The sequence below is a fragment of the Macadamia integrifolia genome, chromosome 12 (assembly GCF_013358625.1).
Source record: "Macadamia integrifolia cultivar HAES 741 chromosome 12, SCU_Mint_v3, whole genome shotgun sequence".
Lineage (NCBI taxonomy): Eukaryota > Viridiplantae > Streptophyta > Magnoliopsida > Proteales > Proteaceae > Macadamia > Macadamia integrifolia.
The window spans coordinates 2,271,120-2,285,566 of NC_056568.1; the positions used below are offsets into that span (position 1 = coordinate 2,271,120).

The 14,447-nt window shown below is 34.4% G+C and overlaps 1 protein-coding gene across 1 annotated transcript; it reads left to right on the forward strand.

The window, feature by feature from the left end:
- Positions 1–4,088: 4,088 nt before the first annotated feature.
- LOC122057043 (serine carboxypeptidase-like 20) lies at positions 4,089–13,477 on the forward strand. Its single transcript, XM_042619033.1, has 14 exons — positions 4,089–4,361; positions 4,463–4,608; positions 5,106–5,182; positions 5,374–5,496; positions 5,865–5,967; positions 6,049–6,086; positions 6,166–6,267; positions 6,441–6,521; positions 6,620–6,865; positions 8,250–8,315; positions 8,433–8,554; positions 12,110–12,223; positions 12,480–12,525; positions 13,203–13,477. Exons 1-14 carry the CDS (start codon positions 4,213–4,215, stop codon positions 13,284–13,286), a joined length of 1,497 nt encoding a protein of 498 aa, XP_042474967.1. The 5' UTR covers positions 4,089–4,212; the 3' UTR covers positions 13,287–13,477.
- Positions 13,478–14,447: the final 970 nt, after the last annotated feature.

Sequence of the window (14,447 nt, forward strand, 5' to 3'; positions counted from 1 at the left end):
GCTAATGTGTAGGACAATGCAAGGATAGGTGAGTGTACACATCAGGGGTAATATGGTCTTTTTATGTCTAACAATATTTGGACGTAGAGGATACGGCTAGGGACGATTTTTTTCCCTTTTTTATTATTTGCTATTTACTTTTGATACCATTAGGAAGACCTCTACTTATTTAACCCGTTCATATGAAACTGAAGTTTAAGGTGGAAACTAGAAATTAGACCATTCCAATTATATTAAAAGTTTCAATGAATTTTAGGAATCCTTGGAAAAGGTTAAGGAGAAGTTATATAGAGTCAACAAAACTATATAAAAAAGAATAGTTTATGACTTGTAATGAATACAATCTCTCACGTATTTGATATCATGCTTATTTCCACGACTTACAAAGCCAAGTGTCCCCCAAAATATGATAATATAAGAGGACCTCTTTAAATTTTCTCCCTTTTATAATTTTTTTTTTTTTTTTTTGTATTAGGTTTTATAGTTAATTACAAAATTGATGAGAATTAGGAAAGAAAATCAAACTTGGGGGAATAAGAAATATATACCAAGGTATGGAGTCAATTTTAGGGAAAAAGAGAATCCATTAATTTATCTGAGTGTGCCCCTTTTAAAGAAAAAAGAACACTATCTAGTTGTGTGGATCATGTGCTTAAACATAGAAGGTGTAAAATTATTGCTCTATCCCCTTGTGAAATTATAAAACTCGATTATTAATGATGCCCTTATGCATACTCTCATTAGTCCTTACGTTGATGGATGAGTTATACGGCCACGTAGCAATTTCTTGTCCCTTCTCCTAAATAGGAATCCACTTATATTTTTCATTTATGCATTACTGTTTTAAATAATCATTATTTTTTAAATTGAATATTTATCTATCAAGTAGATAGAATCTCCCACTTGTGTCAAAAGTATATTGTTAAAAATGAATTTAGCTAGGTAGTGTCGTGGTGGGGTATCTATTAAAAAGTCAATTGAAGTATTGATAGATGATATTTCTTTTCTTGTGATGACTAATAATGTGAAAATATATCAAAAATTAAGAGTTGGTGAGAGTTTTTGTATGTGGTCATGTATGTCAAAGGGAAAGTAAGTGGAATACCATTTCTCTCCTCTACCAAATGAATGGCCGAAGTGCCGGCTATAATATATAAACGATCTTGCAAAAATTAGATTGTTGTTTGATCACATGGCCTCTGCATTAATGTGGGAACCAATGAGAGCACACGTGAGGGCATTAATACTCATGGGATTTATTTATTTCAAATAGGTGGGATGGTTATTCTGCACACCCTTATGTTTTGGATGTAGGGACCACATGACTAGGCAGCTTTCCTTTTACCAAAGTTCTAATTAAAGAAACAAAATTCTAGTCAAGAAACTACGACGTGGAGCATCTTCACCCCCCCCCCCACCCCAAAAAAAAAACTTTTGGTGAATATAACCCACCCCTATTATGTATACTTTAACCCTTTTATTAATGTAAAAAGTGATATTGATATTAATATATATATATATATATATATCTATTGTTGTTGTTTTTTTTTTTTTTGTTTGAAAGAAGTAAATGGCTGCTTTGATTATAAAATAACCGTATTCCAAGCGCCCAATTATGGCTCTATTTGTTTAGAACTTCAGATGAAAAATATTTTGGAAGAATCATTGAAAGGGGGAAGAAGAAGTGATTAAGACTAAGACAGAAAACTTATTTACAGAAATGAAATAAAACAAATTTAGTATAAAAATATTTCAATTTCAAATTCCGATTGCCACCTATTGAAAAGTATCCCTATCACATGGTTGAATTTGATTGCCACCGATTGAAAAGTATCCCTATCACATGGTTGAATTTGTTTCCTTTATTAAGTATGACAAATGACAAAGAAATGCAACAATTTTTTGGGGGGCGGGCGCGGAGGCGGAGGCGGAGGCGGGGGCGGGGGCGGGGGCGGGGGAGGGGGAGGGGTGGGGTTAGATAATACAACATTATTCTTGTGGCAAATTGGTATTTCAGGATTTACAGTAAAATTTGGTAGATGAAAATAACTTACGGTGTGGTTAATCCGAGTTAAGATGATTTACGAAAGAAGAATTTACTATCACTCCCCTACGCTTGGCCTATATTTACTAAAACTCCCATACTTTTTACTTTTTTTATACTCCCTTGTTTTTTGATTTTTACATCTCTTTCTCCTCTGCTCTTTTTAAGTACCTAGGTTACCCATCTTTTTCACCTGTAACTTATTACACTTTTTTCAAATTTACTAGTTCAAAACATGGTTTGAATCAAACCACTTACAAGTTTTGTCTCATCCAATCATCAAGAATATTGACATAGCTAATGTATGTCCTTAAAGATATTATTTATTTATTATTATTATTTTTATTTTTATTTTGTCTTATCCAATCATCAAGGATGTTGTTTATTTATTATTTTTTTTGTCTCATCTATCATCACAAATTTAGAAATCTATTATTTTTTTTTTTATCGATATTAGAGTGGTACTGGTCTCAGTTGATACTAACTCGAATCATTATTTCAAAGTTACAAAGTTACATTCCCTGTTAGGGTTGCGACACATGGTTTTATGAATTAAAAAAAATAAAAGACATATGGTACTCAATTAGAACATATGATACCGATATAGAAATAGAATTAATAAAAGTGTTTGATCAGCAATGTGAATACCCAATTGGAACATATGATACTGATATAGATACATATCAGATATAAAATTTTTTTTTTTTTGAATTTGCAATATCCTTGATGATTGGATAAAATAAAACTTGTTAGTGGTTTGGTTCAAACTAGATTTTGAATCAATCAATTTGAAAAAAGTGTAATAGGTTACAGGTGAAAATGATGAGTAATCTGGATATTTAAAAAGAGTAGGGGAGAAAAAGATGTAAAAATAAAAAAGAAAAGAAATATCAGAAAAAAAGTAAAAGGTAGAGGAGTTTTAATAAATATAGGCCAAGTGTAGGGGAGTGACAATAAATTCCCCTTTACAAAATAACCATCCCATGATTTAAAAATTGACTCTGAAGATTAGACTTGATTGGTTGTTGAGATATCGATATGGATCAGCCGAGTCGTGTGGATAATGGCAATGTATCAACAAGATATCAACTATATTGGCTGGATTAGGCACTGATCGATAAGGGTGTCAATTTAGAATTGAAATCCAAAATTGAAATCAAACTAAAACTGGCTATTTAAAACTGAATTGAACCTTAAAAACCGTTTTGATTTTGAAAAGTGAAATTTGTTTTAGCTCAGTTCTGATTTAAAAAAAAAAAAAAAATATATATATATATATATATTGATTTGAACCAAATCAAAGAAATTGTGATCCATACAAATCGAATCAAACATTAATCTATACTAAATGGGCTGAAAGGTAATGTTGCGTTGTACCTTCGTGCGGTTATATTTTTCTTCAAAAAAGTTATTTGTTTTAGCAATTATTTTTACTTAAATCAAATTTGAAGTAAATTATTAAAATCGTATATGAAACAAACAAAAACTAAATAAAACCGAAACCAAGTTGATTCAGTTTTGATTTTGAGATTGTGAAATTTATTCGGTTTAGTGTCGATTTCGATTTATACATATTTGGAATATCTTCAACTGGACCAGGACTAAACCAAAAAATCCCAAAACAAACCAATGAAAATTTAAAAACCCACGTGTAAAACCTTTGTACCCATACTTTCCCAGACCATTGAATAATGTGCCTTATCTTGGTCAATCACTTAATGACACCTAATCATTCCTTATGTCAGCGTTATGTTTCCTTACTGACAAATCAACTGGGGGTATATGCCCTGTCATCATGGCGTGGGCCCCACTTGTCTACTTTTGATTGGATGAGTTGGCCTTTTCCATTCTATATTACTTCGAAGTGATTGGATGAAATTGCTTTTTTCAATTTTCTATTGCTTCAAAATGAATAAATCTTCAGAGTTTTACCTTTTTTTCCAATCATGTCCCTGCGTGTGTTTTCACTTTCCATTCTCCAACAAATTTGTAGAACACTCGAAGCTTTAATAAAAAACTTCTGGACCGGTCTCTGTCTCTTTGCTAATTGGAGTCAATCTCATGCCATTTAATGATACCCTCTATAGTCATTTGCCTATATGTATGGTCACTTGAGGAGGAGTTGAGGTCACCAATCCCTTCTCTCTCCTTTCGTCTTTCAAGGAGACATGGCCATGACCATTAATAGATTCTTCTTCTGCAACTTATTTGCCTACTTATTTTTGAGATTTATTTTCATTGCAGCAGCTCCTGAGAGTGCTCTAGTCACCTGTCTTCCTGGTTTCAATGGCACTTTTCCTTCCAAACACTATTCTGGGTTGGTCTTATTTTTCTTATTTTCTCTAACCCTGTTTTAATTTTTGATGAATTTCAGTTATTGTTGCTGATTTGGTGGAATTTGTGATATGCGTTTTGAAGGTATATAACGGTGGATGAGAGTCATGAGAGAAATCTGTTTTACTACTTCGTTGTTTCGGAGGGGAGCCCATCGAAGGATCCAGTTGTTCTGTGGCTTAATGGTGGTCCAGGCTGCTCTAGCTTTGATGGTTTTGTGTATGAACATGGTAACTAACTCACTAAACTTTCTCAGCCCTAACTTTTTATATTTCAATGCCCAGATCAGTCCTATATTTTCTTTTCCTCCCTTGTTTCTGAAGGCTGTTTCGTGGAGTTCTAACAAAATTTGTGCACACAATAGTTGATGTTGGAATTGATATATGCGTGATTTTTCTCCATCTTGATTTGACAATTTGGTGGACAAACACTTCTACACGCCTCGAAATCATAGTTGTCACGGGCCTAGGCGAATCAAGGCAGTCGAGAGGGGGGTTCCAAAAACTAAGGCAACAAGCACCCATCCAGAAAGGGCCAAGGCGACGCCTTGACAACTATGTTTGAAATATTGTCCATTTATTGGATTTTGAATTGAGGCCTGAGAACCAGTTTTTTTTCTTTTGATGATATATTCTTATCATGTCATCTTCATGGGTGTACACTTTTGATCTGCATATGATTCCGAGCTGAGATGCTAATGGCAAGACTATTTGCTGCATTTTTGCAGGTCCATTCAATTTTCAAGAAGCAGATAAAGCTGGAGGCTTACCCCAATTGCATCTCAATCCATACAGCTGGTCCAAGGTTAAAATTCATTATCTATTGGACACTATTTATTTTTTTTCCTCATTGCCAATTGAAACCCTGGATCTGGGTGTAAAGATTTATGTTTCAAGGATGGGCAATCGAAAATATTCCTGCATTTGGAATTGTTGTTCTGTCATTAATAGTCAGAAGATTCAGAACTCTAATGCTTAATTGTTCTTGCATGTCAGGTCTCAAACATCATCTATTTAGATTCTCCTGCAGGAGTTGGATTGTCTTACTCCAAAGTTCAGGATGACTATAATACTGGAGACTTAAAGACTGCATCTGATTCACACACCTTTCTCTTGAAGGTATATTAAGAAAAATATTGAAACTGAGTGTAGCCGCAAAACTTTGCACTGGTGTCTGTATGGTTATAGAAGTCCAGATACGCCTCAGATTAAAATGCATAATAAATATTGCAAATATTATAAGCCCACACTTATCAGGAGGTCTCTAGTTCGAGATTCCTGGCTGTTGGCTTTTCCCCTCCCCTTCTATAGTGTATCCATCTAAGAAAAAAAAAAAAAAAGAAAAGAAATACAAACTTGGTGAGTATATCAACTCTGCACTGAGATGTCCTTGTGGAGAAAGTTTGGAATTTTTTGATGGAGAGAAGAAAGAAAATTCTTGACATATGTCTAACATAAATATGTGTCTTCAACTTCTGTGCAACCAGTGGTTTGAGCAATACCAAGAGTTCCTTTCTAATCCATTTTACATAGCTGGAGAGTCATATGCTGGAGTGTATGTGCCAACTCTTTCTTCTGAAGTTGCAAAAGGTATTTTTTTTTCTGGTTTTATATTACCTTTTTATTTTTTTTTGGGGATGTAATCCTCATTCATAAGTCCATGCTACACAGGAATTCAAGCTGGCTTGAAGCCCGTTCTCAACTTCAAGGTATGTCTATCTATCCACTCAGGTCTTGAGGGATGATTGTATTGTTGGTTAACATTGAATTAGGGTTCAATTGATACAGGGTTACATGGTTGGTAATGGTGTCACGGATGAAGAATTTGATGGCAATGCTCTTGTACCATTTGTCCATGGGATGGGTCTCATCTCAGATGATCTATACGAGGTAGGTCAAGAACTTCAGTTTGGTCTGGATTAATTATTATGCTGACTAAGTTTTATTAATAAGAGCCTACATTGCCCTGTAAAATAGTGGTTTCATGAAGTTATTCTTACCAAATTTTTCTAGTTCTCTTATCTAAAGTATGTATCATGAGATGACTCATGGAAAAATTGCAGGAAACTTTGAAAGCCTGTCAAGGAAACTTCTGGAATCCTGCTTCTGGTATCTGTGGGGAAAAGCTTTCAAAAATTGATGATGTAAGGTGTACATATTCTTAATATGTGGAGTAAATTGATTAGTCAAAATAAATTAACTTTTTTGGTCCTGGAATGGGATAATTCTGACTTGAATCCAGGATGTAAGTGGCTTAAACATCTATGACATTCTTGAGCCCTGCTTCCACAGCCCAGCAGCTGATAAGTTCGCAGATGCTAAAATCAGGTTACCTTCTAGCTTCAGGCAGTTAGGTAAGACAGAGAGGCCTCTTGCTGTAAGGAAGAGGATGTTTGGTCGTGCTTGGCCTTATAGAGCTCCTGTGAGAGATGGGATAGTTCGGACATGGCCACAGATCCTGGAAAGTGATGACAATGTTCCATGCACTGTAAGTATCAAATATTTTCTTCTTATAACCACTTGGAAGTGAGCTTTAATGGCATTTCATAAGACTTCAATGTCACAACCATGCATGAAGATCTCAGTAGATAGGCCCTACATATAGTAGTCTGTTACAGTTTCCTTTGTCTTGTGGGCATATTAAAGGCCGCTGGACAAATCGGAAGGTAAAGAGTAGCCTCTCTAGATATTGATTTTTCAATAGAAAGGTAAAGAGCCCAAAAGTACAAGTTGAAATACTGAAGTGTCACTCTACTTGCTGGATCTGCAATTTCATAACTCATTCTGAAGCCACATCCCATTTCCATAACTGATCGATCAGCATCTTCTCACTCATCTTTAATCTACTCAGAAAATTTTGACCTAGCTTCTCATTCATACCCAGTGCATATTTCATTATCATTTTCTGTATCCAAATTTTGGCTACTCTCCTCCCTGTATCACGTCTTCTTCTTCTTCTTTTTATTTTATTAATTTTTTTAATGTTTCTGACGTTAATGTCTCTTTTTATCACAATCTTGGCTACATCCATTCACTTGTCTCTGTCGGTATTTGACTGCATAACAGAGAGACTGCAAACTGTTGAATAATGGAAAATAATTTTTTTTTTTCAATTGTCCTTTTATTCGTAAAAATATCTTCAGGTGTGGCATAGGTCGCATTTGCAGAAATCTTACTGTCAACCTTGCAAAACTGCCAATTTTTTTCTTTCCATACTTTCTGACATTTTCACCTGTTGGAAACATAGGCAAGTTCTGGTTATTGAAACATCTTATTTGATTTTCATGAACGGGTAACACTTTGGATACCCTGTATCCTGGTACCTTTGTTGGATTCTGGAATTTATATCTCTGTTCTCATTATATAGCTCCCAAAAAAAAGAAGAAAGTTTTTCAATGGAAAACCTGAACTCTATGTCTTCCATAGCCGTTTGAGCCTTGCCTTGTTTTAGTAGAAATTCGTTTGAGCCTTGTCAGAAAAGAGTAGTATGAAGAAAGACTTCATTCATATCTTCCTATCATGCTATAAGCATCAATCAAACTGTAGCCATATGTATTTCTCATTTGGATCTATCATACTGTAGCCATATGCATTTCCCACTTGGATCTATCAAACTGTAGCCATGCATCTGTATAATCTTATGCAAATTTATGCTCAATCTAAGCCTTTAAAGGTGCAACAGTCCTAGAGATGATGCCTTGTGATGCAAATAGCCTAACTACATTCTTGAAAGAAATGTTATATTTAGTTAATAGTTACTTGATTCTTTTGTAGAATAAATATGGGAAAATCACAAGACATGAGTTATTTTTCTATGTAGTTTCTTACCCCTGTTATCATATCCAATCTTATTGATGATTGTGAAAATGTAGGATGATAGAGTTGCAACTGCATGGCTGAACAATGCAGCAGTTAGGAAAGCAATTCATGCTGAACAGGTAGGCTTCATAATTCATAGTGATTTGTCTCTGCATCATCTACACCTCAATTTGAAAGCAGTTGTCTGGCATGCCTCACCATCTAAATCTCTTTATATCTCTCTTCATGTATGTTAGGATGGCGTCATTGGTGCCTGGATGTTATGTACAGACAATATCAATTTTAATCATGATGCTGGAAGCATGATCAAGTATCACAAGAACCTTACTGCTCTTGGTTATCAGGCTCTTATTTACAGGTATCCTCTATAACTATGATCCATAATTGAGTTAGAACATGGCCGAAATACTTGACACGGGGAATTTCTTCAGTAGTTTTATTTGCTTTTCTGTTTAACCCTTCTCTTTACCGATTATAATATTTTCCTGCATTTTTGTTTCCCCAATATGAAAGTTGAGGAATTTCTCCAAAGTAATTCATCCTGGATCATAACTGAATGCATATCATGTAACTGATTATAGTTGAACATCCTGTGAGTTGACCATTAAATGAATTGGCATAAATTCTAAATGCACCTTCAAGATCAATGTCATATTTGAAGAAACATAGTTCATCATCAAAGCCAATTTAGTTTCTCATGACAATTTTTTGTTGCACCCAAAAATTAATTGTAGAAAAATGAAGTCTATAATCAGTTCTTCACATTAAAGGATAAAGCTTATGAACACATCCTCTAACAGAAACTCAGTAACAGAGCCAGAACCAGAACCAGAACCAGAACCAGAACCAGAACCGGAACTTGAATTTATATGATACTTTGTCTACAAGTTGAGGCAAATTATATATTCAGAAATTGCTTGTATACAAATCTACAATGGGAGAGTAATAAAAAGAAGTTGTCTAGAGGAATGACTAGGAAGTAATACATTAGTACAGAAGGGAAGAAAAGAATTGGTCTGCTATTAAAGGAGGTAAACCTTTTGAACAAAATTCAATTGACCATTGCCTCTATATGACCGGAAGAAAAGGACTAGTCTCTATTAAAGGAGGTAAAGACTTTTGAAAAAAAATTCAATTCACTATTGCCTCTATATGACCGGAAAGAAAAGAACAAGTCTTCTATTAAAGGAGGTAAAGCCTTTTGAAAAAAATTCAATTCACTATCGCCTCTATATGACCACCTCTTCCCCCTTCTATGATGGTTTCATAGGAACTCTGTAAAGTTAACAATCATTAGGGCTTTTTTTTTATTATTTTATTTTATTTATCAGGTTATATCCGTATTTTTTGGTTATATTTGGGAAGGCATCCAGACAGTTTGTTTAAGGTTTAGGTGGCTGTCACTTTAGTGCAAGGCTCTGGTAGCTTAGGCTCAAAATGCTATCAAACCAGGTTAGACACTTATTTATGCCAAATATCGTTAAGTATTCACATTCTTAAGATATTATAATAAGAAAACAATCCCCCAAATGACTAATAAAAATAGTTAAAAGTTCAAATTCTAAAAGGATAAAAAGTCTCCCTAGCGCAAGAACAAGAAGTGAATTTTCAGTTGTATGCCTTTCTAATGTTTTTTCTCAAATCTAAAAATTACATAAATCTTATTGTGATAGAACATCATTAAAAACCAAAAAAGCGATAAAATAATCTTTTGCTTTGATGTCTAAAAATTTATTTATTTTCATACAAGGCAATTTTAAATAGTATTCGCACACACTAAATAAGTTTTGACCCAAATATAACTCATTCAATATAAATCAGATTTAAGCTATGTTAGATATGTTGGGAAGCTGGTTTTGTGCTCTACCTAATACATAAAGTCTCATGTAAAAATAAAATCATTTGACCAATCAAACTTACTAGAGAACAAGAACATTTCTCTAAATGTTGAATTTTTTATGTGAATTAATGTTGATATTTTATGACCTCATGTGGCTTAATGTTGGTTTTTGATGACTTGATGTGGCTTAATGTTGATTTGTTATGATATATGGTATATGTAGCACACTAAATAATGCTATAAAAGAAGGAAAATAAAAACTGACACTTGGGTTCTTTAGTTGCCTTGTTGCCTAAGCGCTTAGGCACCATCCATCTCCTTGGGTCGCCTTGTTGCCTTGACAACTATAGTTATATATCATGTAAATGGTCCTAGTACGCCTTGATAATTTAAAGAAAATGATTTTGTGGCTAAAATTATGAAAATTTTCCTAGTCGCCTTGGACTTTGCAGTGGTTGGCACTTATCTCAAACAAAGACATGGGTTGTATATGCTGGGGAAAGGCTCATCATGAATATCATTTCTCTTCATGGAGAAGTTACGTAATAAGGAATAAAATTAATAAGTTTTCTTATTTAATTTTATAATCTGGGGTAATTCATAAAATCTTTGAAGACACTGAGAAATAGAAGTATGAAAGTAAAACTACTGGAGAATGTTAATGCTTTAATTTATTAAATTCAATTCTAGAGGTTATGATACAAATGATTTTTCTCTCTCCTGTTAGAAGGTAGAGTTTCTATTGTAATTAGGAAACAAAATCTTTCCTTGAGACTTCATGATGTTTTTAATGGACTAAGAAGGTGATTGTTGTGCTATCACAATATTCATGATCCACATCAATGGTGCGTCTTATAGGATCGATGTATTAAAAAAACAAAAGAAAATGGAAGTGGTACTGCCCAGTTCCAAGGAAAGGAGGTTCTGTTAATCCAAATATTAAAGTAGTTTGTTTACCTTTTGATATCCTTTTCTTAATTTAATGGGTACCCTAATTTAATTGTTTACAAATTTTAGTTTATCTATGCTGAAAGAAGCACTCTGACTGAAGATTTTTTTGTGGAGACGGGGGAATTAAAAAAACAAAGAAATCCGTAGCTGAACTGGGTCCCTCATCCTTGTGTATATGGAGATGAATGGAAAAACCAATGTGGCTTGTCCAAGTTTGGGACAATAGTTGATTAACAATGGAATGCAGGAGATGTACAACCGTTAATAATTTGATGATGAAACCGAGATACCATCTTAGTCTGTAAATTCTCTAGCACAGGTTTCTAGTACAATAACTTGTACTGCATGATTTTCTAGTCAATCTAACCCATTTCTGAATTTGGAAATCAGGATATATTTTCTCTAAACCTTGTTCTTGAAGTTATTCTACAAGTTAATCAGGGCTTTTCTTCCTATCTTGATCGGTCATATATATATATATATATATATTCTTCATTCTACTTGCTTCAAGTCATGCAAGTCATGCAAATATGATGGAGGAATTAATTCCAGTATTAGCATGGTGCCACGATGTTTAAGTTCATAAAAGGATGGAAACACTAATCTTGTTCAGTGAATGCATTAGAAGTTACCGTACATTTATAATTCTCTTTGGGTAAATCTAGTTCTAGGGCTCATTGAGACACAGTCTCTCTCTCTCTTTTGTACTTTACATTGACATCTGTTTATGCTAGAGTTGCTACTAATTTACACAGGTACCATGCATCATATTTTACATTAACTATGGAAATGTCTGTTTGAAACCTTGGAAATTAGTATTTCTCTGGCTAAGTTTAGTTCTGGGACTGATTGAAACCCTGTTTCTTTTATTTGTAGTTTAAATTCACACAGTTCTGTGCTAGAGGTTGCTTCTAATTTACACAAGTACTATGCATCCTTTCTGTATTATTTTTATGGACCTTCTCTAGGGCATGGCTTGCTACAATGCATGGTTTAGTTTTTATATTTTCACGTCCCTATGGAAATATTGTACACTTATTTCCTTCATTGGAAGCCTTCTGAATTAGTAGGATTACTTTCAATAATTTATAGCTTCTTAGCTGATCTACCTTTTATTGGCAGTGGAGATCATGATATGTGCGTGCCGTATACTGGGAGCGAAGCATGGACTAGATCGCTTGGATATAAAATAATAGATGAATGGAGGCCTTGGTATTGCCAGGATCAAGTTGCAGGGTTAGTTAATATCTGTTTTTGTTTGTCAATGTTGGAGTCATGGATCTGTTGAGTAGGGAGGAAGAACATGGGTGGAAACTATGGAAACTTCCATGCTGACTTATATCTTTTGTAGCTAAAATTTGATTTTATGAAATTATATCACAACCACTGGAACTTGCTTCTACATTACATGATACCACCTGCCTGTTTCAAGTACCAATGGTGCAGCATATAAATCTTCTTACTTATAATTGGATTGTTTGATATTTTGCAGGTTCACGCAAGGCTATGACAACAACCTCACATTCCTCACTGTAAAGGTTTGTACAAGTTGACTTCATCAGTGATCATTTTATAAAAGATTTATTATCAAGACAAAATTGAAATTTACCTTTACTACTTTACTCCTGGATTTAATAGGGCTGCATAAGGGGGTACTTTTATTTTTATTTTTTTAAGTGCTTCTTCATCATCTCAAAATGATCACCCTCCATAGCTGCATCCACAGGATTATCTTTGAGAATAGCTTCGTCGATGACAATAACATCTAAACTTCCCTCAACACTCTCGGGAAAGTAATTGAATAATTTGTTTTTTCTTTTGAGGAAATATTTCTCATAATTACCAGGCAACCCTTTTGGTAGATGTTCCACAGAAATCTGTTGGCTTATTTTCTTTCTGTTTGGTCGGGTTGTTGCTTGGGTTACCCCTACATAAGTTTGACCATATGAACTATTCACATTTTGAATACTACAGCTCTTTGCTATTCCAGTAAACGATATTTGTACAAAGATCTGCAGACGGCTAGCCTCATAAAAGAAGACACTTACATAAGCTTTTTGCTCCTTTATTAGGGGTAAAGTCAAAGTTTTGGGGAACTAAACAGGGGTGAACTGACTTTAGCTCTTCCAAATAAAAATGAGACAATTTGGTATTACTTTTTGTTCAAAGCATATTTTCTTAAGTCCCTGATTGTAATTTTTTCCTCTTGGTGCAGGGGTCTGGACATACTGTCCCTGAATACAAGCCAGTAGAGGCATTGACCATTTTTAGCCGTTGGTTGGCAGGACAATCAATATGAGAGAGAGAGAGAGAGAGAGAGAGAGAGAGAGAGAGAAGTATTTGTCAATGTCCTTATCTCCATATCTGTTTTTATGTTGAGCATGGAAGAAAACATCATTATTTATAACGAAAAAAGAGAATCATTTTGTGATTCAAATTTCCAGTTGTCTAGGCAATCAATGAATCCAATCGTCAGAATGTTTCTGCTAATTGGTTTGATTTGTCTCCTATGCATCGAAAAAAAATAGAACTCCTTTGAACATTGGAGGTGTTCCTTTCAAGCTCAAGTGCGTGCTTAGTTTTTTTTTTGTTTTCACGCATGTGGTCTCATAAATGTAATTTACTTGGCAAATCTTTCTTGAGTTCTGGCTGCAAACCATAGGGAATAAACAGCATCATAAAAGAGTAACTTGATAAGTATTTGCAATATCATTTAGGGTGTTCTGATGAATATACCAAACCTCGTGCAACTGAAACAAAGATAATCATGTTGTTTTCCACCTTTTGATCGTGGAATGCACAAAGTCAGATCCACCCTCAATACATAAACCCAAAGTTTCATTAAATTCTGGAGCAATTATATCATAGGAATACAAAAGTAGTTTCTGCGAGAAAGGACAGCTGACGTTCGAATTGAATTTATAAAGTCTTAACATGTAAGTTTCATATTGGACTATGTGGGAAACTTGATAGGACTCATAGCTGCATTTACTCCACCCATCTAAAAAATTTGAAGGTCATTTGTAATTGTTGCGAGGATTCTCCTCGGTACCCAAAATGTAAAAGTTTGGTATTCAATAAAATTTCCCCTTCATCAACCTTGGGATCATGCAGTTATGGAAACCAGTGGCACAGTTCTTTCCTTGGAATCAACAACATAGGAATCTGGGCCAATATTTTCCTTGGAAGTCTGTCACCCAATGGCAGAATTACAGCTCAATGAAGTTTATCTCTCCCAATGATGATGAGTTGTTAATTTCAATCCAGCGGGAGATCCCTTGGTGACCTTGAAAAGTTCACACTTTTTCATTCTTGGCGTGGCAATGATAGAAACTGAAGAACAAATGGAACATTTAGGAGGTTTTTAGAGGAGACAGGCTGCACTGGTGGGAGAGGTTCTCTTCTTTCTATTTGCATCTTTTCCAATGTTAACGCCTTTCTATTTTATTCTTTCTTTTTT

Excerpts from the sequence above, each read along its gene's own strand:
- LOC122057043 (XM_042619033.1), top strand. The coding sequence starts at position 4,213 with ATGGCCATGACCATTAATAGATTCTTCTTCTGCAACTTATTTGCCTAC. Across the intron at positions 8,316-8,432 it reads AAGCAATTCATGCTGAACAG|GATGGCGTCATTGGTGCCTG; the intron begins GTAGGCTTCATA and ends CATGTATGTTAG. Across the intron at positions 12,526-13,202 it reads TCACATTCCTCACTGTAAAG|GGGTCTGGACATACTGTCCC; the intron begins GTTTGTACAAGT and ends CTCTTGGTGCAG.